The sequence below is a fragment of the Chiloscyllium plagiosum genome, chromosome 17 (genome assembly GCF_004010195.1).
Source record: "Chiloscyllium plagiosum isolate BGI_BamShark_2017 chromosome 17, ASM401019v2, whole genome shotgun sequence".
Taxonomy (NCBI): Eukaryota; Metazoa; Chordata; class Chondrichthyes; order Orectolobiformes; family Hemiscylliidae; genus Chiloscyllium; species Chiloscyllium plagiosum.
Genome location: NC_057726.1, coordinates 29731002 through 29757161, shown reverse-complemented (window position 1 = coordinate 29757161; position 26160 = coordinate 29731002). Strand labels below are relative to the sequence as shown.

General features: G+C 37.7%; 1 protein-coding gene across 5 annotated transcripts in view; it reads left to right on the top strand.

Annotated features, from left to right (window-relative positions):
• Positions 1-26160, top strand: part of ankrd11 (ankyrin repeat domain 11) — a 164582-nt gene that overhangs the window by 102798 nt on the left and 35624 nt on the right. For all 5 annotated transcript variants that reach the window (XM_043706780.1, XM_043706782.1, XM_043706781.1 and 2 more), the window contains 4 exons: positions 1432-1632; positions 4873-5015; positions 17220-17367; positions 18659-25269. In XM_043706780.1, coding sequence (XP_043562715.1) covers positions 1432-1632; positions 4873-5015; positions 17220-17367; positions 18659-25269 — 7103 coding nt within the window. The remainder of the gene's footprint in view (positions 1-1431; positions 1633-4872; positions 5016-17219; positions 17368-18658; positions 25270-26160) is intronic.

Sequence of the window (26160 nt, the reverse complement as noted above, 5' to 3'; positions counted from 1 at the left end):
CCCCTCCCCCAAGTCCCTCCTCCCTACCTTTTATCTTAGCCTGCTTGGCACACCCTCCTCATTCCTGAAGAAGGGCTTATGCCCGAAACGTCGATTCTCCTTCTCCTTTGATGCTGCCTGACCTGCTGCGCTTTTCCAGCAACACATTTTTAAGCTCTGATCCCCAGCATCTGCAGTCCCCACTTTCTCCTCTTTTTATTGGTCCAGATAAAACACAGACTGGCTATTACTTTGCTGATCGTCTCCATGCTTCACACATGTGATCCTAAACTCCCTCCCTGTTACTTTGGATCTCCTTCTTGCCTTCTAATTTTCTTTAGTCTTCTCTATTAATCCAGAAAAGCTCACAGTAAATTCAAGGAGCAGTACCTCAATGTTCTTGACATTTTTCAATCACTTATTTAACCTTGAAATTGGTAAATAACTTCAGTGCTAATCTATACTTCCTTTTATCTCAGAGGTGCTGGGAAAATATATTGGGGGATTCTGGTGGTTGGGTAGTTTGTAAAGGAGTAATTTTACTGCTTAAAATGTAGATTCCCAATCTGTCCACAATTCCAATCAATATACCACTCTGCTGCTTTGCCACGAACTCTTGTTTTCTCAAACTTGGAAAATCTACTCAAACTTTGCATGCTTTCTCTGCATCTTGCATGGTTAGTCTTTAATTCATCCCAGTCATTGCACCTCATTGTGTCTTATCCTATTATCCCTTGTCAGATCATTATCTCCATTCTCTATCCAACTAGTATACAGCTGATTCCATGATTTCCATTCGTACTTGTATGTTTTCTTGTGTTGTCTGATCGAGTGGTTTGTGACTCAGCAGCTGCTACAGAATTTGGGTACTTGTCTCCTTCTGGATTTTGATGTCTGACAATGTCATGTCCACACTGGACAGTCCAATGACTCAAAGTTTGAACATCCAGGACCTGCTAATCTGTGCTGTTTACTCAAGAAGTTGTAGTCTCTTTGTACTGTTCTTTAGAAAGATATCTCATGAATATATTGAAAATAGTCTGTTTGTTGAGTTTGTCCATGAGTAAATTACTGTTTGAATGTCGTGCTTGCACCCTCGCTCCACCTGGCTGTCGTGCCCTTCCTCCGGCTCTGGCACTGCCTACTTGCTTTCAAAATGGTTGTCATTGCTCAGTCTCTGCCTTCCTATTGTTAGCCCAGAAATAGAATCCCTATTTTGTTGCGGTCAATGGTGTATTTCGTTGCTCTGTACTTGTTGCATCAGGCTTAAATATAACTCATCAAAGCATTTATAAAAGCAAAATTCATTATGCAGTCCAAAAGATTGAAGAAGCTTCCAGATAACTAAATTGGGTAACCACATTTTTCTTCTTTGTCCAAGGGATCAAAATGAGTTGATAACCCCTAATTATAGCTAGCTTACAGATAATCAAATAGTTATGTTTTGTACAGATCGTACTCCAAAGCATCCCTCGCAGTCGATTCTTGGACAAAAGAGAACACCAAGTTCTGCCTCCAAAACCAAAGACAAAGTAAATAAAAGAAACGAGCGTGGTGAGACACGACTTCACAGAGCTGCCATCCGGGGAGATGCACGGCGGATAAAAGAACTTATTATTGAAGGTGCAGATGTAAACGTAAAAGACTTTGCAGGTAATGTAACTATCAGATGCAACATCAGTTTCATTTGGAAATCTTAGTATTAGCAAAGAATTATGCACTGAATTGTAATGCAGCAATTTGCTATTTGATTGATGGAAGTGTTTGGAAGTCTGAAGGCTCTGATAGAAAGAGAAATTCCATCAGCAGGACTCTTTATTTCTTCACAGATGTTGCAGAATCTGCTGAGGTTCTCCAGCATTCTCTGATTTTATTTCAGATCTCCAATATTTAGTTTTGATTTGAACAAGTGTAGAATCCTTACATTTTCTTCTTAATTCCCTCTTTTGATATCAGCTGAGAAGGAGACATTCTTAATGCTAAAGGTGGTGTTTGTGGGCAACGCCATCACTATATGGAATACAGGACACGTACAAAATTGAGTTGTGGATTTTAAACATGTATCCAGCCGCAACATGCCATGTTTTAAAAATAAGTGTAAATAAGGGCCAAAAAGATGGAAGTATGTTTGAAAGGAGCCTTCAAAGTGCTGAATGTTTGGAATTTTGTACAGAGTTTTTCCTGTGTTTTAATAGACCCTTGTATTTTATTGAAACAATGCTAAAAGGAGCAAATCTGTGTCCACAGCACTATATCATGACAGCTTGAGCTAAGTATAAATTTATCAAATGAGCTATTGACAAATATTACTGTCAGGAATTAATTTGACAATTTAACTATGCTTGAATTCTGTTAGCTAGAGGGAATTGTCAGACAATATGTAGAGAAAATGTGAGTGAACTGCATTTATAATATGAAAATAAAATGTTGTACAATGCACATTAGCATTCATAGGAGTAATCTATATTTTAATTACTTCACACCTGTCAATGGAGAGAGTAATGCAGTTGAACAGAACTGATTATTATTAGAGATGGAATAAATTTTAAGTAGCAAATGCATGGATGGTGAGAAAAGAACAAGAGAGAACTTGAGAGATATGGAAAATAGGGAATTCGAGGTGAAGAAAGTCAGTACTGCCAGCTGAAAATGCAAAAGATATGTCTTGAGGAAGCATAAATGACAGAAAAATGAACATTTCTTGTTCAAAAGCAGAAACAATAAAACAAGCCAAACCTAAAATGCAGGCAGAGGTTATAGTATGAAATTGTTGAACTCATTGTTTAAGCTCTGAGGACTTGAAAGTGCCTAATGAAAGGCCAGATGTGGTTTGTTGAGCTGACTTTTGGGACCAGGTCAGGAGGAATGAATACCTCCTGTATTATTTCCACTCCTGAGTTTGTTATAGCAGTTTGAATTTAAAAGGAAAGAAACCTGATCATTTTAATTTATGTATAAAAAAGAATCATAGAATCTCTACAGTGTGGAAACAGGCCCCTTGGCTCAACAAGGCCACACCAACCCTCCGAAGAGTAACTCACCCAGATGCATTCCTCTACCCTATTCTATATTTACCCCTGACTAATGCACCTAACCTACATATCCCTGAACACTATGGGCAATTTATCATGTCCAATTCGCCTAACCTGGAGGAAACCCATCCAGACACGGGGAGAATGTGCAAGCTCCACATATTCAGAGGCCCAAGGCTGGAATTGAATCCAGGTCCCTGGCGCTGTGAGGCAGCAGTGCTAGCCACTGTACCGCCCCTAGAAATTTCCTTATATATAACTTGCTGTAAGAAATAAGCCAGCTAGATTCCTTCCTTTAAAAGGTAAAATGTTTGTTTTATTTCTAAAACTTTGGTCTGACAAAGATTATGAAAACAAAGTTTAAAATGTAAAAATACCCAATTACCCACTAATGCAAAAACAACACACACAACCCCCCTCACATAAATAAAAGCCAAATTCTGAAAGGCCGTCAGATCTTAAAACTTGGTCAAAGTCAGGGAAGAAAAAATGTTCTCAGATTGTGCAAAGGATTTACTCAGAAGGACCACTTTCGACCCAGTTGCTGTTGGTATTGGAGTTTCTTATTGAAGTCATCAGTCTACAGTTGGAGGTGGGGTAATTCTTTTGGGACATTCAGAATTCTCTCTTTTTCAACTCTTGGGTTGCAGCAAACAAAACTTTTGTTAGAGCTTTGAATCATCGCTAACAATTCAGCTTTGAGAGATATTTCAAAGCAAGGGGAGGTGAAGGAGTAGGTTAAGGCTGTTTTCCTTCTACCCTGTGGGTCAAATTGTCAGTTCAAAATACTCTTTAAAATAATTTTTGTACTTGCAGAAATTTTCTGTGGTACAATTGCTATGCATAACTGATAAATAAATAGGTTTGGCATTGATGAAGTAATTCTCTATGTCACTGCAGTATACTGCAGTGCCACTAATGACAGCTAAATAGAATGAAAAAAGATGGAGAAATAGTGTATAGATACTATAATAAAAGCAAAATATGTCAATGTCCACCAAAAACATCTGTATCAGACTTTTATGGTGAATTGAAGAGATTGGAAATGAGGCAAAATACCCTCTGATCCTGGTTTGACATCATCTATCACTGTTTACATAGCCATCCTTAAAATCACGCTGTTTCCTCTGTTCCAAAAAGCTTCAAGCCGCAGAGAACTTTGCTGGCCCAGTCTGTCCTTATATACATGAATTCCCAACCCAAGAGCATCCTGCTCTGCAAGCATGGTTTGATCCGATCCAATGACTGGTCCCAAGGCTGATCAAAGAAACTGGTCTGGTGTTAACAAGGCTAAATGCTATGTAACTCAGCCACTTGAAACCCACAGATCACAGTTGATGTAATCAAGCTAAGCAGCTCAAGTTTAGTCAGTAGCTGTTGCAGGAGTTTTATCTAAATGTCCATGAGAAGCTCTGTTTCCCTCAGCTGCCATTTGTCGGTTCTGTACCCAAAAGTTGGAATAGTTGAGCTCTTTGAGTCTTCTGTATACTTGTCTTCCAAAAAAAGTAGTTTGTGCTTGACAAATACAACATTTTATCAGTGGTCAGCTGGTGACATTACTTTGAGTTTTGCTTGTGTAGAACTGTATTTAGTTGTCCTAAAAATGCAGTGGTTCTCATTACAATTGCAATTTGACCATTCAGTTTGCACCTTGTGCTTCCACACATTTAAGGCATGTTTTCAACTGCTATTCTCCTCATCTGTTGCCTTTTTTAAAAAAAATCAGTGTATGAGGTTAATCTATTCATATTGCTTGTTTATTGAGGTTGGAGAGGACTATTTTTTAAGAAGTTAAAAATACATAAATGTGCATTAACAAATAATATTGGTATATTTATGTTGCTTTTGATTATATTTTCAGGATGGACTGCACTCCATGAAGCATGTAACAGAGGTTACTATGATGTTGCTAAGCAACTTCTTGCAGCAGGTGCTGAAGTCAATACAAAAGGCCTAGATGATGACACCCCTCTCCATGATGCAGCGAATAATGGTCATCGTAAGGTCTGTTTCAGTTGATAATTCATGTGTTTAAAGCTTTGCTGTTTGAATTGACTTTAATATATTGGTTGCTCATAATGGAGTACTGAGTGCAGTGATTACAATTCTAGAAAAGGTGGTGTTTCCCTCGAAGAGCTCCTTCATCTTTGCACTTGAAATTTACTAAACTATGCATATCTCAACCACTTGATCCTGCAATAGAAGGTAGATTAGATTAGATTCCCTACAGTATGGAAACAGGCCTTTCAGCCCAACAAGTCCACACCGACCCTCCGAAGAGTAACCCACCCACACCGATTTCCCTCTGACTAATACACCTAACACTACGGGCAATTTAGCATGGCCTATTCACCTGACCCGCACATCTTTGGACGGTGGGAGGAAACCGGAGCACCCGGAGGAAACCCACGCAGACACTGGGAGAATGTGCAAACTCCACACAGACAGTCGCCCAAGGAATTGAACCTGGGACCCTGGTGCTGTGAGACAACAGTGCCCGCCACTGTGCCGCCCAAGGTAGAAACCGGTTGATAGTTTTTATAATTTGATATTTGTGGGATATTCATAGTGGTGTTTTTGTAGGACCCCAAACATCTCTCCATTTATTATTTCACAACAATAATAAAAGTGCCAACTCTTGGATTACATTAATGGAGAATAAAACATTGTCAGCTGTGACTCAATGGAGCGCATTTATCTCCAAGTAAGAAAATTGCAAATTCATGTCTTGCTCCTGAAAAACGTAGTTCTATCACATTCAGTTCAGTACTGAGGGAATTCTGCACTGTGAAAGATGCCACCTTTCAGATGACATTTAGGATAAACATCATATATGCTCCCTTAGAAGGATGTAAAAGAACAAGAAAATCTCCCCAGTGTCTTCACTAATAACTATTTGTCAACCAATACCACTGAAACAGATTTTCTGATTATGTTATTACATTTTTTAATATTGTAATGTTACATAACTACATTTCAAAAAAATTCTTATTTAGCTTTAAGACAATTTGGAGTGTTTGCAGGTTGTGAATGATTCTCGTGGGTTCTTACTTGCAGACATAAAATGCATAGACAGCTTTTCTCATAGCATTTAGAAGTTATGTCCAAAGTATTTTCATATGTACAAACATACAAGTTAGAAGCAGAGTTAGGCCATTTGGCCCCTTTAAGCTATTTCAACATTCAGCATGATCATGGCTAATCAGATTGTGGTCTCAACTTCACTTTTACCAGTTACCCCAGATGATCATTGAATCCCCTGTTAATCAATAATCTATCTATTTATGCTCTAAAGATAGTCAACCACCCTGCCTCAACTGGTCTCCAGGCAAGAGAGTTCAACAGATGTAAAGACTGAGGAAAAAAAAAAATTGTGCTCATTTCTGTCTTAAATGAAGTCTTATATTTTTAAATTATGCCCCTGGTCAATTATCATATCAAAACCCTCAGGATTTTACATGTTTGAATGAGTTCTAAACTCAATTGAATACAGGCCGAACCTGTCCAACATGTCCTCAAAGATAATACCCCCCATCCCACAAATTGGTCATGTGAACCTTCTCAAAATCATTTCTAATGCTATCATGTTCTGCCTTAAACTAAGAGACTGACAACGCACATGATCTTCCAAATGTGGCTTTACTTGTACCCATCCAACTGGATCCAAACATCCATGCTTTTTTATATCAATGGTGCTGAAAAAAGGGCACATTTTGTTGAAGTTTTTTGATTTTGTACTGAAACACATGAGAAAATCAGCATTTGTATTTCATTAGAGAACACTGGTGAGCAGACTTTGGTAGAAGCATTGTCATTTGAGGATGCACCATTTAAAGGTGATTGATAGTTAACTGCCAGTCTTTATATAAATTTAATCAAGGCAGGTTGACTCTGGTTAGGGTGTTCTGCCAGAAGAAATGACCAGAGAATAGGTATCACCTATTTTGTTGAGTTGAAACAGGCATGTATTTTCTTTTCTGAAAAGCAACAGGGATCTTTGTATCTATATATCTTTAAGTACACACAAGTGTGTCACACTACAAGCCTAACTCATAGTCCTAAATTGGGTGTTATTAAATAGCATAGAATAGCAATTTATTGTCACGTTTGTTTTTACAAAAAAGTGAAAAGTTTTATAAGTTGTCATACCATGGCCCTTTTATTAACAACAGAAGTCAGCAATAAGAAGAAAAAAGTAAAAATTAAATGAGAGTTCATCTCAGATCAGTTGCAGTTCAGGCGAAATTGATTAAGATAACAAATGCTGGATTTCCTGGAAGCTGCTGCCAAAAAAGACCTCCATACCTACGAGAGCTTCACGCGGGGAGGAGACTGCCATGCCAAGCCGAGACCTCTGCTCCGGGAAACTGCCACTTTAGGCTGGAATACAAGGCCTCCATGTTGGGACGAGTCTTCCATGCTGGGACTGAATGAGATCACCACGTCCCAAAGCCATGGCCAAAGAAGCAGAGACCTTCACGCCAGGACAAGATTGCTAAATCACGACACTGCTACGCAAGGCTGAGACCGTTCCTCCGGGATGAGGCCATAACATCGAAAGACCACCGTGCCAGGCTGAGACAGCCATGCAGGGCTTGAAGCCACCTCTTCTCTGGGCCTGGATCAAGAGAAGAATCCTTCAGGTGAATAAGTTCAAAAGGTAAGATAATGAATGGAAACATTAAGAAAATGCAAAGAAAGAAGAAAGAGTAGAAAGCAGATGGAGTAGACAAGTTCAAGGCTCCTGGGCTGAGGAGCCCACTAGCTGCACTGCTACACTGCCACCATCTTGGTTTTTTTATTGTAATTCCTTACACACTTTGGATTGTCCAGTAATTGGTTTTACAATTGTAGAATCACATCCAATGTTGGACACTTGCCAGTTTAGAGATTTCAGGCTGGTTGAGTACAATCCGTACCTTGTTATGAACAGTTGAAGGATTATGGGTTAGATATCTGCCGATTATTTGGAACGTACATCCTGTTTATCTGGCATTATACCGATATTTGTAATTGAAACAATTCCTGGCAGATAACAGTGAATCATCAACTCTGCTTTCTTGAGAGCAATGCCTCAATTATTTAGAGGTCATCTGCTAACCAATCTGCACTCGCTTCTCATGCAGTATGTTTTTTTTCTACTTTTGGGGTTTTCTTGAAAATTGTCCTGAAGAGTTGCAAGACAAAAAAGTTCAACAAAATTTGTCTTTATTTCAGCACTGTCTCTGACAATTAAAATATAACTTCTGAAATTTGAGTTTGGTTAGAATGCAAGAGAGATTCATCCAAAGCAGGAATAGGGTAAATATAAACGCAGATATTTCATGCTAGAAAAGAGTTCAAAGTGATGATATTCCAGGATTCAAAGTCTTTGAGAACAAATGAGGTTAAAGGGAAGTTTCTTTACCCTAGAAAAACTGGAGAACAAGCAAAGAATCAAAAACATTTGCACATTTTAGGAAACTGAGCCAGTACAGTGTCACTCAATGTATTAACATTTGAGTGAGGAGCTGAAAAGTATGATGTACATTGTGCTTGTTAGTAAATGGAAATGAGGTTATTATAGAGAAATTGTTAAATTCCCCTAGTATTTGGCTACTTTAAAAATGACAAATGATTTGTTTGCACTAAGAGAGAAATTACAAATCAAAAGAGAACCATCTGGCACCTGTCTATAGTAACAATGGAGCAATAATATTATTCCTGAGATTGTAGCTCATGGTTTCTCACATTACACTATAATTTTTTCCAAAACCTGAATTTGTATACTATCTTGATATGGCTGACGTTGAAATTGTTGTTTGTCCCTTGAGTGTGACATTGACAATTTAAACTTAATGTAGCTTTTCTGTCTTGAGCCATCTTCAGGAATAATGGGTCCTTGAGTTAAAGTGACCTCCTTAGTCTTTGGGGAAATGTATTACTTGACACCCCCCCCCCCCTCCCAAGGCCCTGCCCTGCCCCACCCCGCCCATGCCCAAAAGGTCTCCCAAACAATTTAAGAGGCAAGACTAAGTCAGTATTGTTGTCTGTGTTAATATCCAGTCATGTTGGATTTTTATCTCTGATGACAAAATTTGCATTTGAAGATGTTTGTTGGTAGGAATTTTAATTCTCCTAATCTGGTGGTACGGTTGATTTGTATAGTTTGTCAACATGGCACATCATGGAGATGACAGTGAATGGCTCAGAAAATAGTGAGGAAATCATTTTAGAATTGTGGAAAGGAATTATATCCTTTACTAAACAATAATTGTAAATTAGCAATGGGTTGTTTTAAAATAGATGAGAATGAAAAATAAGTTCTTAACTATTTTATAAATTTGTGTTTCATTCTTTCTTGCTGAAGATCGAATCTTGTACTTCCTCAGAATTAGTACAGTGGATTAAATGAATGGATTATTAACACCTGAATGCAATTGGGCAAAGATGGAATGTAGCAAATTGTTGAGTAAATTGAAAACTACAATTTCTTTGATTAACTATTTTAAAATCAGTTTCAACACTGTTCCTATTTTTGTGCTTCCGTTTCTGTCTTTCAGTTAAGTACAGATTCACCAACAGTGATATACCATGCTGGTCTCTGTCAAAAAAATATTTTTAGAAAAGAAACATACACAATATTCCCTAGGCTAACAAGTAGGTGAGAATTTATCTTTTTTTTTCACATCACTGGCAGCTTTGGCGAGATAATCAAAGCTGTGTGTTAATAAGAATCTCATAAAGATGAACAGGTTTAGTGCTTAGGAATTTCCTTTCTCTATTTCATGTTAAACAGTTAATTTCACGCCTTGTCCCATTGACAATTTCTATTACCATAATTACTGGACCTTCTTCCATCCCTTCCCATTTTAATACTAAACCTTTTAAGTCCCAATTGTGTAATGAAACTGTCATCTAAGGGCTAATTGCAAAAGGGTGTCTTTTGGGGGTGCATTGGTATATCCCATTTCTGGTCCAGAATATCTCTCTTCAAGTCCCATTCAGAATGTGATGGCCATGGAGTTTTTTAAAAAAAACTGATTTATGAGCATCACTGCGAAGGCTGGCATTTGTTACTCCCTAGTTGCCAATTAACTGGCTGTCAAGGCCATTTTATGAGAATTGAGAGTCAACCATATTGCTCTGGAATTGGAGTTACATGTCAATCCAATGAAGTGAGGACTGTGGATCTCCAGTCCATCCAGTACTGACGGAGAGCACTTCATCGCTGGCATCATCACTGCATACCTCCTCTGCAGCCCTTTGTCAAGACATCCTTTCTCAGATCCGGGGCCCAAAACCGCTCTCGATACTCCAAATACGGTCTGACCACAGCCTTATACTACCTCAGCAGTATATCTCTGTTATGTTGTAGCTCTCTTGAAATGAATACTGACACTGCATTTTACTTTCTCACTGCCAACTGAACTTGCATGGTAAACTTGAAAGTCTGAGCTAGGGCTCCCAAGTCCCTTTGTTCATCAGATTTGCAAAGCCTTTCCCCATTTAGAAAATAATCTACGCCTCTACTCTTTCTACCGAAGTACATAACCTCACACTTTTCTACATTGTGTTCCGGATGTCACTTCTTTGTTCACTCTCCACACCTGCCCACGTCATTCTGCAACCTCTTCCACCCTCTCAACATTACCTGTCCTCCAAATATCTGTGTCTCATCTGCAAACTTAGCAACAATGCCCTCAGTTCAGTATTCAGTTCAAAAACAGAAATTGCTGGCAAAGCTGAGCAGGCCTGGCAGTAACAGAGTTTGTAGGAAGTGTCACTGGACCCAAAACATTAATTCTGATTCTCTCCACAGATGCTGCCAGATCTACTCAGCTTTTCCAGCAATTTCTGTTTTTGTTTGATTTCCAGCATCTGCAGTTCTTTTTGGCTTTTGAGTACTGGAATTGGAATGCCATGTTGTGGTTTAACAGGACATTGGTTAGGCTGTTTTTGGAGTACTGTGTATAGTTGTGGTCACCCTGCTATAGGTAGGCTATTATTAAATTGGAAAGGGTGCTGAAGAGATGTACAAGGATGTTACCAGGACTGGAGGGTTTGAATTATAAGGAGAGGCTGGATAAGGTGGGACTGTTTTCACTGGAGCTTAGAAGGTTGAGGGATGACTTTATTGAGGTTTATAAAGTTATGAGGAGAAAAACATATGTGAATTGCAAAGGTCTTTTCCCTAAGGTAGGCTAGTCCAAAACTAGAGGCTTAGGTTTAAGGTGAGAGGAGAAAGATTTAAAAGGCACCCAAGGGTCAAATTTTTCCGAGGGTGGTTTGTACGTGGAATAAACTGCCAGAGGAAGTGGTAGATGCAGGTGCAGTTACAACATTTAAAAGATGTTTGGACAGGTACATGAATAGGAAAGGTTTAGAGGGACATGGGCCAAATGCAGACAAGTAGGACTAGCTTAGTTTGGGAAACCTGGTCAGTATGGACTGTTTCCATGCTGTATGACTCTATGGCTAATGCCTCTACAGTCATCTCAGCTATCTCCTCTAGAATTCTGGTCTGGATGATTTGTCCACCTTCCCCAGCACCCTCTCCTTAGTATTGGCCACTACATCGACCTCTGCCCCCTGTTATGGACCAGATCAAATCTCCCAAAATATATAAAGGAGACAGCCTACACCCTTATTTACAGACAGCTTTCAGGTGCTGCATTCTAAATGTGATTCAGTTGGTCACACTACAAGGCTTTAAGCAAAATGCACTTTCGTCTTACACTACAGTTAAAAATACAAATCAAAGGAAGAGGATTAACTTTAACTTTATTGGAAAGCTTAATAGAATAATAGGTTACTTTACTACTAAACAGCAGCTGTTCCAGTACATTACCATCCCATAAACACACACTTGGTAAAGGCAAATGCAGTAAATTGTCTCACATGCAATGTTTCTTCAGTCCAGAAGGAAAGGATATTGAGAGAAATCTGGCAGAGAGAGCATTCAAATGTTTTGCGGTAGAAGGGAGAGATCTATGGCAGTTTCCATAACCAACTTCAAAACATCAACATTGAAAGCGAAACTAAAACCCTGGTTTCTGTGGAAGTCTGACTCCACCCATTTATGCTGATTCTATTGTTCTAACTTTTAAAACAAAATTCCACGGTCTCTCACACACTGTTTATTGGCTTGGAAGTGATAGCTCAATACCTCTGTCTCAACCTCTCTTCATTTAAAAAAATGGACAAAATACACCTCTGAAAGCCATAGTGTTGTCATTACCCCTGATTCTCCTGAAGTTCGAGTATGTTGCTGGTATCTTGAACTGTGAAAATTGATGCAAACTATCTAATCAATTCCTCTGCTATTTCTTTGTTCACCATTATTATTTCTCCAGCTTCATTGTCCAGCAGTCCAATATCCATGCTTGCCTATCTGTTACCGTTTAGATATCAAACCAAAAACTCCTGAAATCTTCTTTTATATTATAACTAACATGCCCTCATCTTTCATCTTCTCTCCCATTATTACTTTTTTAAATTATCCTCTACTGGTTTTTAAAGGCTTCCAAATCCTGTGGCTTCACACTAACTAACTTCCCTTGTCAGCGATGGTTGCCTCATCCTCCCGGGTTATAGTCCAATAGGCTTATTTGAAATTGCAAGTTTTCAGAGTCATGCTCCTTTCTCAGGCAGCTAGTGAGAGAGACTACATCGGATACAGAATTTATAAGTAAAAGATCAAAGGGTCATACAACTTATATGAATGTATTAAACAATAGCCATCTAGATTTAAGTCTTTAATCAGTTAGAATGGAAATGCAGGTTTCAATTGATTTAATATGTTAATCCCAGAATTGCTTTTCAAGTTACTGGCCAAGTTAACTTCAGGCTTTGAGTATAAAGGTGACTTCTCAAGTCAGACAATGCAATTTAGGTATGAGGCTTGTTTCAAGTCTGTTTGTGTCTTAACCTGGAGTCAGACTGGATTTATTTCCAAAGTAGCAATTTATAAAATGCCACACTGAGTGTCTACAGATTGTGTGCTTTTTGAACAAAATAGAATAAATCTGCAAATGCAAATTCATCCCATAGATTTATATGTGTGAATGTGTGTGGATAGAGGTGTGTTTATGTGCACGCACACGCTTGTGGGTACATTTGAGAGAGTGCATGTGAGTGTGTGCGTGCATGAGTGTGTTTGTATGAGAGAGGGTCCATGTGAGTGTGTTTGTGTGAGACAGTGCATGTTTCAGTGTGTGTGAGAATGTATAGTATGGTGGGGGTCACCTGTGGTGTGACATGAACCCAAGATGTTGCTTGAGGCCGTCCTCGAATACTGAACTTGGCTAACAGCCTCTGTAATTTGGAAAAGTGCCTTTTTTTACATGCTTTTTCTTTCCCTTGATTTACTTTCTGCTCCACAACCTGACTACTACTAGAAAGCCTGTACACGACTCTACCCACACTGATTTGACACCTTCCGACTCTATCATTCCTTGCTTTTGATTTAAATAATGTCTAACTAAGAAGGCACATCCACCCTCCAGCCGATCTGCCTGTCCTTTCGATAAAATGTGTATCCTAAGATATTTAGTTCCTAACCTTGATCTTCTTACAGCCATGTCTCTGTGACACCCACAAAATCATACCAGCCAATTTCAATCTGCATGACAAGCACATTTACCTTGTTTCATATAGTGCATGCATTTAAGTACAATACCCTCAATTCTGCGTTGACCGCCCCCTTTCTCATACTTGTCTCTGTATCTTCTGTGCCTGAAGTTAGATTCCTGAGCCTTTCTATACTCTCAGAGCAGCTCCGACCTTCCTCATTACTGGTGCCAATGTCCCATGAATTCGAACCTATTTCTCCCACAACAATCTTTGAACCATATGTTTACATCTTTAAACTTGTTGACCCTATTCCAATACTCTTGCTGCTCCAGGTAGTAATTCAAAAATTGCGACCTTTTTGGTCCTGCTTTTTAATTTAGTTCCTTCACTGCTCATATTCTCTCAGCAGAACCTTGTTCCTCTTTCTACTTCTATCTTTGGTGTCAACATGGGCCACAAGACCTAGATCTTTCTCATCCCACTTGGAGTTCCTTTGCAGCCCAGATGAGATATCCTGAACCTGAACGGCAGGCAGCCAAAACAGTTGGCCACAGAACGGCAGCTGTTCCCCTGACCATACTATATTTCTCTTTTCCCCTCTTCTTCTCTCCCCCCGCCCCCACCTTGAATGGCACCCTGTACCACAGTGCTATGATCAGTTTCTCATCATTCCTATAGCCATGCTGTCCTTCACACAGGTAGCAAGAATCTCAAACCTGTTAAACAAACACAAGGGCTGAGTCTCTTTAAGCATTACCTGGATCCTGGATCCCTGCACGTGCCTCATTATCTCATGCTCCTGTCCCTGACCACTGGCCAAGTTTGAGGTAGTTAATCTACGAAGTTTGACTGTCTCCTGAATCACAGCATCCAGATAGCTCCCCCTGTTGCTGATGTTTCACAGTGTTTGAAGTTCAGCTAATCGACCCTGAGCCGACGTTCCTTGAGCAGCCAATACTTGCTACGCACCACAGTGGGTTCCACCGGCTCTCAACGTCATACAGATACAATACATCACAGTATATCTCTATTTTGATTCTTGATTTGTGATTTAAAATTTCCTACTGGTCTTTTAGTTTATAATCTGTAAATATTTCTTTTATTAGGTTATTTTCAGATTGAAGGCTATCATCCATTTGGAAGCAATTAACCAAAGAACAACTTGTCTTCCTGAGATGCCACTCTTCTGTGCTAAGCCCCAATCATAGGCTTCATTTTATCATGTTTCTAAAAAAAACCTTCCAAACCATGAACCAAAAAGGCAAGCAAAAAGCACCTGTTCCTCTCTCCACCAAATTTCCATGCTGCCTTCACATTCCCCAAACTAATATACTTATTCCAGGATGTGACTCACTCTGGTTGTGATCTCTCTTTCCTGACCATGCACAGCTTACTGGACATCAGGGCAATACCATTACCAGTGATGGTTTTGATGACAAAAATGTCCAAATAGTGTGCGATCATTTTCAAGAGTTTCTTGGCTGTGATAGCCATATGAATAGATTTTGCTGTAAAACCATATGATATATTGATCAGTTGCATTGCCTTCTCCTTAATCAAATACGCTTAATTTAATCTTGAAATTCAAAACATATGTTTGCAGCAAAGGTGCATATGCTGTTGTGACAAAATCCATGATGAAAATTTTCCAATACACCTAACATCTTCATTAGTACATTATATGATACCTTTGTGGCTGCATTTTAACAATTGGAAAGAGGATTGCTATGTTTCAGTGCAAATTGTACTAAATTCATGTATTTGTACTTCTCCAATTAATTCCTGATGTGCAGTTCTGAAAGATTGAGGAAATACTTGTCAGCTAACACCAAAAATCTGAGGTTAGTGTTATCATCTCATATGATATGATCACCAGACAAGTCATTTCTAGACAAATTTGAACTCCTATTCTGATCTTATTTCAATTTGTTTTCGTTTTAATGAAGTGGTCTGTCACTGAAACATAAGCATGTAATGCTGCAGATTCTGTTTTAACAATAAAACAGAAGTTTATTAACAAACTAAATGAAGATAAAATAGAATAAACCAAACCATGTATTATAATACACGTTCAAAGATTTTTACGCTGTAAAAGTAGAATGCCATCAATCCCAAAACACTACTTTACAAATTGAAAAGAAAACAAAACATATTTTCGTTTGGTTTATAAAACACATACCTGGTACAGTGCCCAAAACAGCATTGTATAATATTCACATCAGAATCTGTATCGATAAGTTTGGTTAAGTCACATATAACTTCAACTTTTAGACAGGACAGCAGATATCTTCATACTGGAGATGTTTCTATCTGAAATTAAATAAACTCAGCTTTAAATAACCTCTTCAGTATTTAAACCCAATACATCTAGTCTGGGACTAACACAAACTTATCCCTCTGAGGTAACCTATTTCATTATATAACTTTCCCTTCTCAGTAGCACTGGTATACGCAACCATCATATTCAAAGGACTAGATAGGACTGCCCAAACCTTAAGTAAAACTGAAACCATAAGTCTCTGTCTCTGTGTTGTGGTTGTTTCCCTTTAGCATAAACATTTTCAAAGTCTCCAACACATCTTGAGGTCCCGTTATTTCCCTTGCTCATTTCCTAAAAAATCCATTACTGATGATTGCGAACCCATTCATTCAAAAATATGGCCTCAAACACTGTTTAAACAAAATTACCATGGCTATAGGAATACTTGTAAATTACTAATTAAATTCAGACACACAGAAACCCACAGGTTACTGACTCAAAAGCAAAGCACAAGCTTGCAGGAAATAGTATTCAACATATATATGCAAACAAATCACAGCTTACATCACACTAGGAAGGTTGAGGTGACAGTTCACGTGTAATGTTGCTAGATTGTTCTCACCTCCCAATATATTATTGTATGTGTACTGTTGGTATTTTTGATCCAGGTTTTCATTGCTGCTTGGGCCACAACACACATTTGGAAAATACAGTGCAGAAATTTTTTAAATGTTTTGTAATTTATATTTTTGTATTCTATTTATATTTTAACTTACATAGGACAGGCAATTGCACAGTGGTATTATTCTGCTATGGCAGATGGTGAAATTTCAATTCAATAAAAAATCTAGAATTAAGAGTTTAATGGTGATCACGACACCATTGTGAATTGTTGGGGAGAAACCCATCAGGTTTACAAATGCCCTTTAGGGAAGGAAATCTGGCATACATATGACTCCAGATCCACCGCAATTTGCTTGACCCTCAACTACCTTCTGGACAAGTAAGGATGGCCAATAAATGCTGGCCTAGCTAGCAACATCCACATCCCATGAATTATTTTTTTAAAAATTAAAATATGTTAAAATGGTAGCTAGAAAGTTTATCTAGCTGTTAGTGTCAAGCTTGGTTTTTACGTTAGTCAGTGCTAGTTTCATAACTTTAATCAAATAGCTGAAAGGCAACAACATACCTTTTTTGCAGTAGAGTTTCTAATAATGGCCTTTTCTGATGCAGCGTTGTTTAAGTGTTAGTTGGCCCAAATATAGTTTTAAAAACTCATTTTCTTCACTTAAGTATTTACTCATTAACCCTCACGAGAGAATGTATATCTATTCTTGGAGCAATGTTATTGTTATACTGTTGACCCATTAATGCTATTGGGATTTATTCAGGTCGTGAAGCTGCTGTTGAGATATGGAGGGAATCCTCATCAGAGTAACAGAAAAGGCGAGACACCGCTCAAAGTTGCCAATTCTCCCACCATGGTGAACCTATTACTGGGAAAGGCTTCCTGCAGCTCCAGTGATGAGAGTTCAACAGGTGAAACTAAGTTAACAGATGCAATTCCTTATCTGTCATTTAATTGTAATTTGTCATGGTTCTACAGTTTGTGTAAATCAACTGTTCTTGTCAAGTAAGTGCAAATTGCATTTGAAATGAACATCTTCATAATGTCAGTTAAAAGATTTGAAGCTACTATTAAGCTAACTTTATTCAAGATTAAAGATGACAGATTTCCAGTTTCAAATAGATTCAACCTTTTTGATTTAAGGAAAACTGAAACAAAAATGGTTTCAAGCTTTGATAGAGCACTGATACAGAGGTTTACCTAATGCACAAGAGTTCAATAATATGGAGTTTTTCAGTATAGAAGTATGTGTGTATATATGTTCAGAACAGAAGCCTATAAGCTAAAATGTTTGGATTGCTAATTCAAAGCTTTGTCAAGGAACTATGGTATGAATGGTTTCTCCTTGTAGTATGATTATTTCTAGATATTTTAAGATACATTGGCTTTAATATTCAGTTCTGTTTTTTTTTAATTGTATCTGTCCTCAAATATTTAAACTTGGATATTGACTAATGAAACAGTTACAGTGGTTTTGTCAGATAAATCAGTGCTTTAGTTTTTGAATAATACAACAAATCTTGTATTTCTTCTGTAAATTACCCCATCATAAATTGAAAGATTGTTGGTATTATTCTGACAATTTATTCCTAAGTGTCAGCTTTGACATTTTTTTAAACCTCAAACAAGCCATTTGTTTGTTACTTGTGCTGGCCCCCTGCAAGAAATCCTCCTAACCTATCCAATTTAAGTTTATCAATACTCTTCTATTCCATTCTGACTTGTAATATCTGACTTTCTTTTAAATGCAACCATGTGATTGCCTCAATTTTTATTTGCTACAGTGAGTTTCACATTCTGACCTTTCCTGTGCCTCAATTCCCCATCAAATTTATTGATGGTTTCTTTGTTTTGGACAGAATAATTGGTGCTATTGAACTGATTGTTCATTTGTGTAATTTTATTGTACATGTTCTGGTGAAGGGGCAGCAAGTAAGATTTTGTGGGTTATTTTCATATCTGGCATGATTCCTGCCGTTGACAACCTTCCTCTGTCCTCCAATATGGTTAGAAACTATTCAAGTTAATCATTTTGAATATTTTTATTCTGAAAATAAGCATTGACTTAAAATGTTATGACCAGCCTTAGCAAGACCAATATAACAAAGGTGGTGTGTCATCCTTTACTAAAGCTTTTGTAAAATGTGGTTTTGAAAAATTATGTATGTATCTTATATATATGTGTACTTTATTGTCACGTAGAAACTTCAGAAGATGAAGATGCTCCCTCAGTTGCACCATCCAGTTCAATTGATGGTAATAATACAGACTCAGAATTTGAGAAGGGCCTAAGGCACAAAATCAAGCGACAAGAGTCCTCTAAAACAGTAACACCAGTCAAAGATGAGTATGAATTTGATGAGGATGATGAGGAAGATAGAATACCACCTGTTGATGACAAACATTTGCTGAAGAAAGATTATCGAAAGGACATGAAAATAAACAGTTGCATTTCTATTTCTAAACTAGAGACAAAAACCTATTCTAAAAATTCTCTTCTAACACCAAAGAAAACTCCACGACGTATATTATCTGACACCAACAGTTCAGATGAAGAAGATAGATTAATACGCTTCTCTCCTCCTCTTAGCAGACCTTTAGTGCATGCTAGTCTGCCGAATGCAAGCTCTAAACAAAGAGAGTCACTGGTTAAAAAGCAACAAAAGGAGAAAACTAAAGTGAAAAAAAAATGGAAAAAAGAGGTGAAAAACAAGGAGGTCAGATTGGGTAAGGATGAAGATCTGTTCAATTCATCTGCAACAGAAAGTGATGACTCAGAAAGTGAGGAGGAGGATAAAGGTTCCATACAGAGTGGAATTAGCATGAAGGAGTCTTTTATGAGCTTGAAAGAATCAACAATGTTCTCTTCACTTCCTGCATCCTGCTCTTCCTCTCAAGCAAGCTATATGTCATCAAAGCATATTCCCAGTCTTGCAGAGCAACATACTAAACCTTGGCGAACTGATAGTTGGAAATCAAACATGTCACCAGTGTGGTCTGATGTGAGCTCTTTGTCAGAGTCTGTGAGAACGCGACTCACAAGTGAATCGGATTATTCTTCAGAAGATTCAAGTTTAGAGTCTATTAAACCATCAAAAGAGGTGAAAGTCCATAAAAAGAAAAATCTGATCGATGGAGATGTTATAGAAAAGAAAGTGACTGATGATATCTTTAAGATTTTGAACACTGATGGAATAGTTCGGAAATTTGATAAGAAGGGCAAAGTTGTTAAAAAGCATAAAATGAAGCACAGGCACAAAATAAAAGACAAGGAGAAAGGAAAATCTCAGAGCACTGTGACAGAGTATGATAAATTTTCAAAAGCTGAGAGTTTAAATATGGATGAATCTAAGCAAAGAGCGGACAAATGTTTAAGTCCAGAAGTAGTTAAACATGACAAAGAAGAATTGAAGAAGGAAGAAAGAGAAAAACTTTTTAAAGTCAAATCTGAAGAAAAAGACTGGTTGCTTAAAGATGATTTAGGGAAAACCTGTAAAGAAGAAAAGCTAACAAAGAAAATTAGAGATACCACTAAAGATGTTAACAAATCTCTAAAAGAGGAGAAAGAGAAAATGTCTAAAGTCAATAAAGAAAAATCTTTTAAAGATAGAGAAAAATATTCCAAAGAAGAAAAGCTTAAAATCCACAAAGATGATAAAAAGAAAAAGGCAAAGGACAAATTTGCAAAAGGTGAGAAATATCAAAAATCAGACAAAGATAAAGGTCTTAAAGATGACAAGGAAAAACTAAAAAAGGAAAAGACTCACAAAGAGGAATCAGACTATGAGGATCTGAAAATCAGAAATCAGTTTGTAGATGATGATAGGTTCAGTGTGTCTGATCATGAAGATAATTGGTTTTCAGATTTATCCTCTGATTCTTCTTTCTCTGATTTAAAAGAAGATAATTGGAGTATTCCATTCAAAGATTTAAAGGAACACAAAGATGGTGCAGTAGGTAAACTGGTTGTTGAAACGATGAAGGAAGAAAGTAAGGAAAGGAAAAAGGAATTGAAGTTAAAGGAAAAGCGTGAACTAAATGAAAAACGCCATGATAAAGACACAAGGAAGAAAGATAGAGATTATGTAGAAAAAAATGCAGAGAAGAAAAAGGACCAATCTGATAAACTTAAGTCAGGACAAGGATGTCCTCTGGAGAAAGATAAAAAGAGAAAAGACTCCACTGAAAGTGTTAAGGACCGAAAAGATAAAGATACTTTTGAAAATATTAAAGATCGGAAAGATACCATATCTGAATATAGCAAGGAAAGGAAAGATCTTAAAGGAAAACCAGAAGATGCCTCCAAAGGTGATTCAAGAGAGTTTGGGAGTGAATGTTTCTTCAAAGAGAAGTCTGAAAGTGATTTCACTGGAAGAATAATCGAAGCAAGAGAGAGACATTATTCAGGGAAAGAGAGAGACAAAAAAGAGGGACCTGAAAAGAAGGACAGAATAAAAATGGAAAAACATAAAGACAAGTCTAAGGAGAAACTTTCATTGGAAATTGAAAAGGAAAAAATAGAGAAAAGCTTGATTGATAAATTCTTGAAAGACAAAGATACTGATCGAGAAAAACTATACAGAGAGCCGGGTGGTTTCAAAGACAAAAGAGAACAAAAAGAAAAGAACCGAGACCTTTTCAGCCGAGACAAGGACAGAAAAATGTTAGAGCTGAACAAAGAAAGAGAGAAAAATGTAATGGAAAAACATAACGATAAAGACAAAGATGTTCCAGAAAGAAAGGAAAAAGAGAAAATAGATAAGCAAAAAGGAACTGATCTGGAAATAGGAAAGGAAAAATGCTGGCATAGCAGAGCAAATGACATCTTCACAGATGAAAGTGGTGATGAGGTAAATTATCGTGAATTTGAAAGTAATCAAATGTGCAGAAGTGACACTCAACCTGAAAAGGAAGAGGCAAAGGCAGAGAGGGAGCCATTTCTCTCTGATAAACAGAGAAGATGCTCAGTTGACAAACATTCAGCAGAAAAGCATAAAGATAAAGAACTGAAAGATAAGAAAAAGGACAAAATTTCAGATAGTGGGAAAGATAAGAGAGAAAAATGTTTATCTGAAAGACAGAGAGAAAAAAAGGATAAAGAACTGGGTGATAAATTTAAAGAAAAGAAGGAAAGAGTGTTAACAACTTCAAATCTAGAAAAGAAATTCAAGCTGAAGCTTCCTGAAAAGATAGAGAAGCGACACTCCTGTGATGAAAAGTTGAAAGCTAAAGGCAAGGATAAAATTGACAAAGAACTCTTATTGAAGGAAAAGAGGCTTTCAAAAGGAAATACAATAGAAGAAGAAAAAAAATGCCCAGAAAAACTGCAAACCACAACTCTCAATGAATTGAAAGAGGATTCCAATGACAAGAGCAGCGAAATTTCATCTGACAGCTTCACAGAAAGAACACATGATTCTGCAACGTGTGGTTTTAATGATATTGCAAATGTTGATCATGATATTGGAGAAGAAAAAATGAAGGATTCTCTTTTCATTTTGTACACACATGAAAAGAGTAAAGAAAAGGAGAGAAATAGGCATTCATCATCGTCATCATCATCAAAGAAAAATCATGAGAAAGATAAAATAAAGAGAGAGAAACGGGATAAGTCTGAGGAATTCAGAGACTCTGCTGGAAAAAGAGAAGGTTCAACATTTGAAAGAGAACCCATAATGTCTGATAGTGATTTGCTAAGCCATTTTTTAAAACTTGAGAAAGAAGATGAACTTGACAAAAGTGTGGATGTTGTGTTAAATGAGAAAAAAGACAAGGGTGAGTCTGAAAAGGAGTTGTCTAAAAAATCGGAGAAAGTTTTGATCACTATCAAGGAGAGGGATAAGGATAAGAAAAAGAAAGAGAAGCACAAAGACAAATCAAAAGATGACAAAGAAAAGCACAAGGAAAAACATGGCGAATTAACCATGATTTGCAAACATTCAAAAGAAGAACAAAAGCCTGGAACTAAAGACTCTCTTTCAACAGTTAGAGAGTTAAATGGAAACAAAGAGAAAGCAAAAGATGACTGTTTCAAAAATCATGACATTAAACAAAAAGAAAAAGTCAAAGATGGTGCAGAAAAGGATAAAAATGAATCTGTTAAGTTTAGAATCGGTGAAAATGATAAATTAAACCCATCAAAAGAAGTTTCCCGTAAGGACAGCAGGCCTAAGGAGAAGCTTTTAGTTGATGGAGACCTAATGATGACTAGTTTTGAGCGTATGCTAAGCCAGAAAGATCTAGAAATTGAAGAACGTCACAAAAAACATAAGGAAAGAATGAAACTAAAAGAGAAGCTGAGGCACAGATCAGGTGATCCCAAGTTAAGGGAAAAATTCCGAAATGCAGAAGAAGGACGTAGGAGAAACTTTGATCTGCCAACTAAAAAGAGTTCAACTGAGTCTCAACAAAGAGACAAAAAAATTAAAGATCAAGTACAAAGTCAAATTACATCACCAGACACAAAATCCCAGCCAGTTTCTGGTCCCGATGCGAAAGATTGGCTTCCTAGTCCTGGGTTGAAGGAGAATTTGTCTGCTTCACCAAGATCTGATCAAGATAGATCCACAGGTGTTCCAAAACTGACTCCAGTGGTTTCTTGTCCAGGCTATGAGGACTTGCTGCCAGCACCCCATACACCTAACTGTGTGAACGAAGATCTTACCGATCTGTTTGAAGGAATAGAGTCCCAGAATTCAGTGACCATCTCCACAATATCCATGAATGCTTGTTCTCCTTCCTTTTTTGATAGATATCTAAATGCCCCCACTAACATTCAAGAGAATTCAAATCCAACCAGCACTGTTCCTGGGCTCTATCGATCATTGTCAATGGATGCCAGAAGGCCAGTAGAAGACGAATTTAACATTAATTCTGACAAATTCTACAGGCAACAGAGTATGCCAGCCTCAGCAGACTATGATGCTTCTATTCCTCAGCCAATGGAGGAGAAGTCCATTGTTCAGTCTGAGAGGTTCTCTGGCTTGTCCCCAACATACATTTCCCCTGAGTATGGTATTTCCTCACCACAGTTGGAACAGTCTCATTCTAGAGTGGTCAAGTCATTTACTGAAAATTTGAACCCTTCGCCTGAAAGTGTACTTAATCATTTGCAGACAGAACCTTCACCATCACATAAATATGATCAACTAGAGCCATCTCTAGATAGCTTAGTTACCGACTTTGGTTTGCCATTGGATTCTTCGGAACAGCAAACAAATACTCCCTTGACTTCTCCTAATTCAGCTTTAAGTGCCAGTTTTCTGCCTACATCTGGAGACCCATTTGCTCCTACTGAGTCAGTCCAGAGTAAACTAAGCTATCCAGCTTCTCCGCACAGAACATTTGAACAGCTAAGTCTGAGCCCTATGGCTAATTCATTGGACCATTCAGTGAATTGGTCACTGGGTTCTGAGTTGCAACTGAGGCCACCTCAAGTATCTCTTGCTGAACCCTCCAAACACCTTTGTCCTTCAGAAACTATGAATACCGCAGAAATGCCATCAGTTTCATCAATTTCATCCCCTTTTCCTGAATCACCTGTCCAGTGTCCAATATCAACCCCTCATTTGGGGCAAGATGAAGACAGAGGTGATATGACATGTGTGGATCAGATGGAAGAATCGCCAGCTTTAGATGGTGCTATCTGTTCTTCTCCTGGAAGAACAGATTCACCACTTGATTCCTGCAAGCTACTTCCTCAAAAATGTACTGGGAATGTGACTCCAGAAGTGCACACGATAGCTGTTGAAAACCAGCAGGAACCAATTAAATCAGAAAAATGCATACAGCTACACCAGAATATTACTTCTGAAGACCAGGAAGAACCTTTATGGAATGATTCTTTTCCAAATTCAATAGATGATCTTGATTTGGGGCCATTCTCACTTCCAATGCTGCCAATACAGGATAAAGAAGATCCACTTGTTGAAATGACAGAGCCTGAATCTGAAGAAATTGCTAAAACACCTGACACTAATGATTCTGCAACTGTGAATGCGAGTACTGAAGTTATAGATTATCCTCCTTTGTCATCTGTGGAAGAGCATGAAGCTAATAATGAGATTTTAAAGATGGAGCCAATAATAGTAGATGACAAAATTGTGGATAGTGTCAGTAACATAACAGTAGAAAAGACCTCTGTAAAAGCTGAAGATATCGGGGAGAGTAGTATTCAGCTGCTTTCGGTGCAGCATGCTGAATCAGGTCCTGAATTTGAAGACAAAGCTGTGGATGTTACTCCGAGTTCTTTGGCAAATGGCACTGTTTTCAAAGTACTTGAAGCTACAGAGGTGACAGTTAAACCAGTAATTGAGACTGCGAAGCTAACCAAAGCAGAAGAAGTTCCTCAACGAATGACAAGGAACCGAGCGCAAATGTTGGCTAATCAAATCAAACAAAATAATGCTACTGCTATGGAGAAGGATACTGCTCCAACTCAATTAGGAAAAGCAAAAGGGCGAGTTGTGGATGAGGATGACGCACATGTGCAACATCCACGCAAACGAAAAATCCCTCGTGCAAATCATCAACCAATGATTCTCAACCCATCAGCACAGCAAACCCGAGAAATAATCCAACAAACATTGGCAGCTATTGTTGATGCAATTAAATTGGATGAGATTGAACCATACCACAGTGATCGATCAAATCCCTATTTTGAATACCTTCAAATTCGTAAAAAGATTGAAGAAAAGCGTAAAATCTTGTGCTGTATTATCCCACAAGCACCTCAGTGCTATGCTGAATATGTCACGTATACTGGTTCTTACTTGCTGGATGGAAAACCTCTCAGCAAACTCCACATCCCAGTGGTAAGTAGAAGCCTTGATCTATTTGCAAAATATTTTCTGTTCAATTTTCTCTTTGCTAGGTGCCATCCCATGGTGTGGTGGCTTGTCCAAATGATATATTTTCAAATGTGAGCCATTTTATGATTATTAATTAACCATTCAAGGATGGACAGTGTCACAGTTCTGAATGATCACAATCTCGCCCAACTCCATATGTATTTTAAAAAGAAACATCTTAGTCACTGGATAGTGTTTAGTTGTCAAATTTAGGTCTACTTTCACTCCCTGCCCTCAGTGGTGGCTTCTGACCTTTCTTTTTCTGTGAAAATTCAAATCCGATTTCTCAAAATAATATGTATTAGTTACAATAACTTGTTAGTGTAATTCATTTTTCCAAACTGAAACTGCATTTGATTTTACGTTGGACTGTTGTCTATATTAATTTATATATAATATGAGGGGCAGTGACATTGGACTACTAATCCAAGTTCTCCCACAGATTCCACCATGGCAGCTGGTTGAATTTAAATTTAATATATTATATCTGAAATTTTTAAAAAAACACTAATCTTCAGGAATTATTGTTGATTATTGTTGAAAATAAAGTATATGATTCACTAATGTGCTTTTAAGGATAGAAATCTGTGATCTTTATCTGGTCTGACCTATATGCAATTCCAAATCTACATTAATGTGGTTCACTTCTAACGACTGTCAAAATTGACCTAGCAAATCACTCAGTTCAAGGGCAGTTATGAATATTCAACAAATGCTGTTCTTTCCAGCGATCTCCATGTGTAAAGAAAGAAAATACATTTCATTACAAACTACTACTTTAAATATTCTAGGAACTCACTAGCTTTTTTTTAATGAAGGACTTTTCAAGGTTAGCTTAAGTTAGTTTCCAAAAAT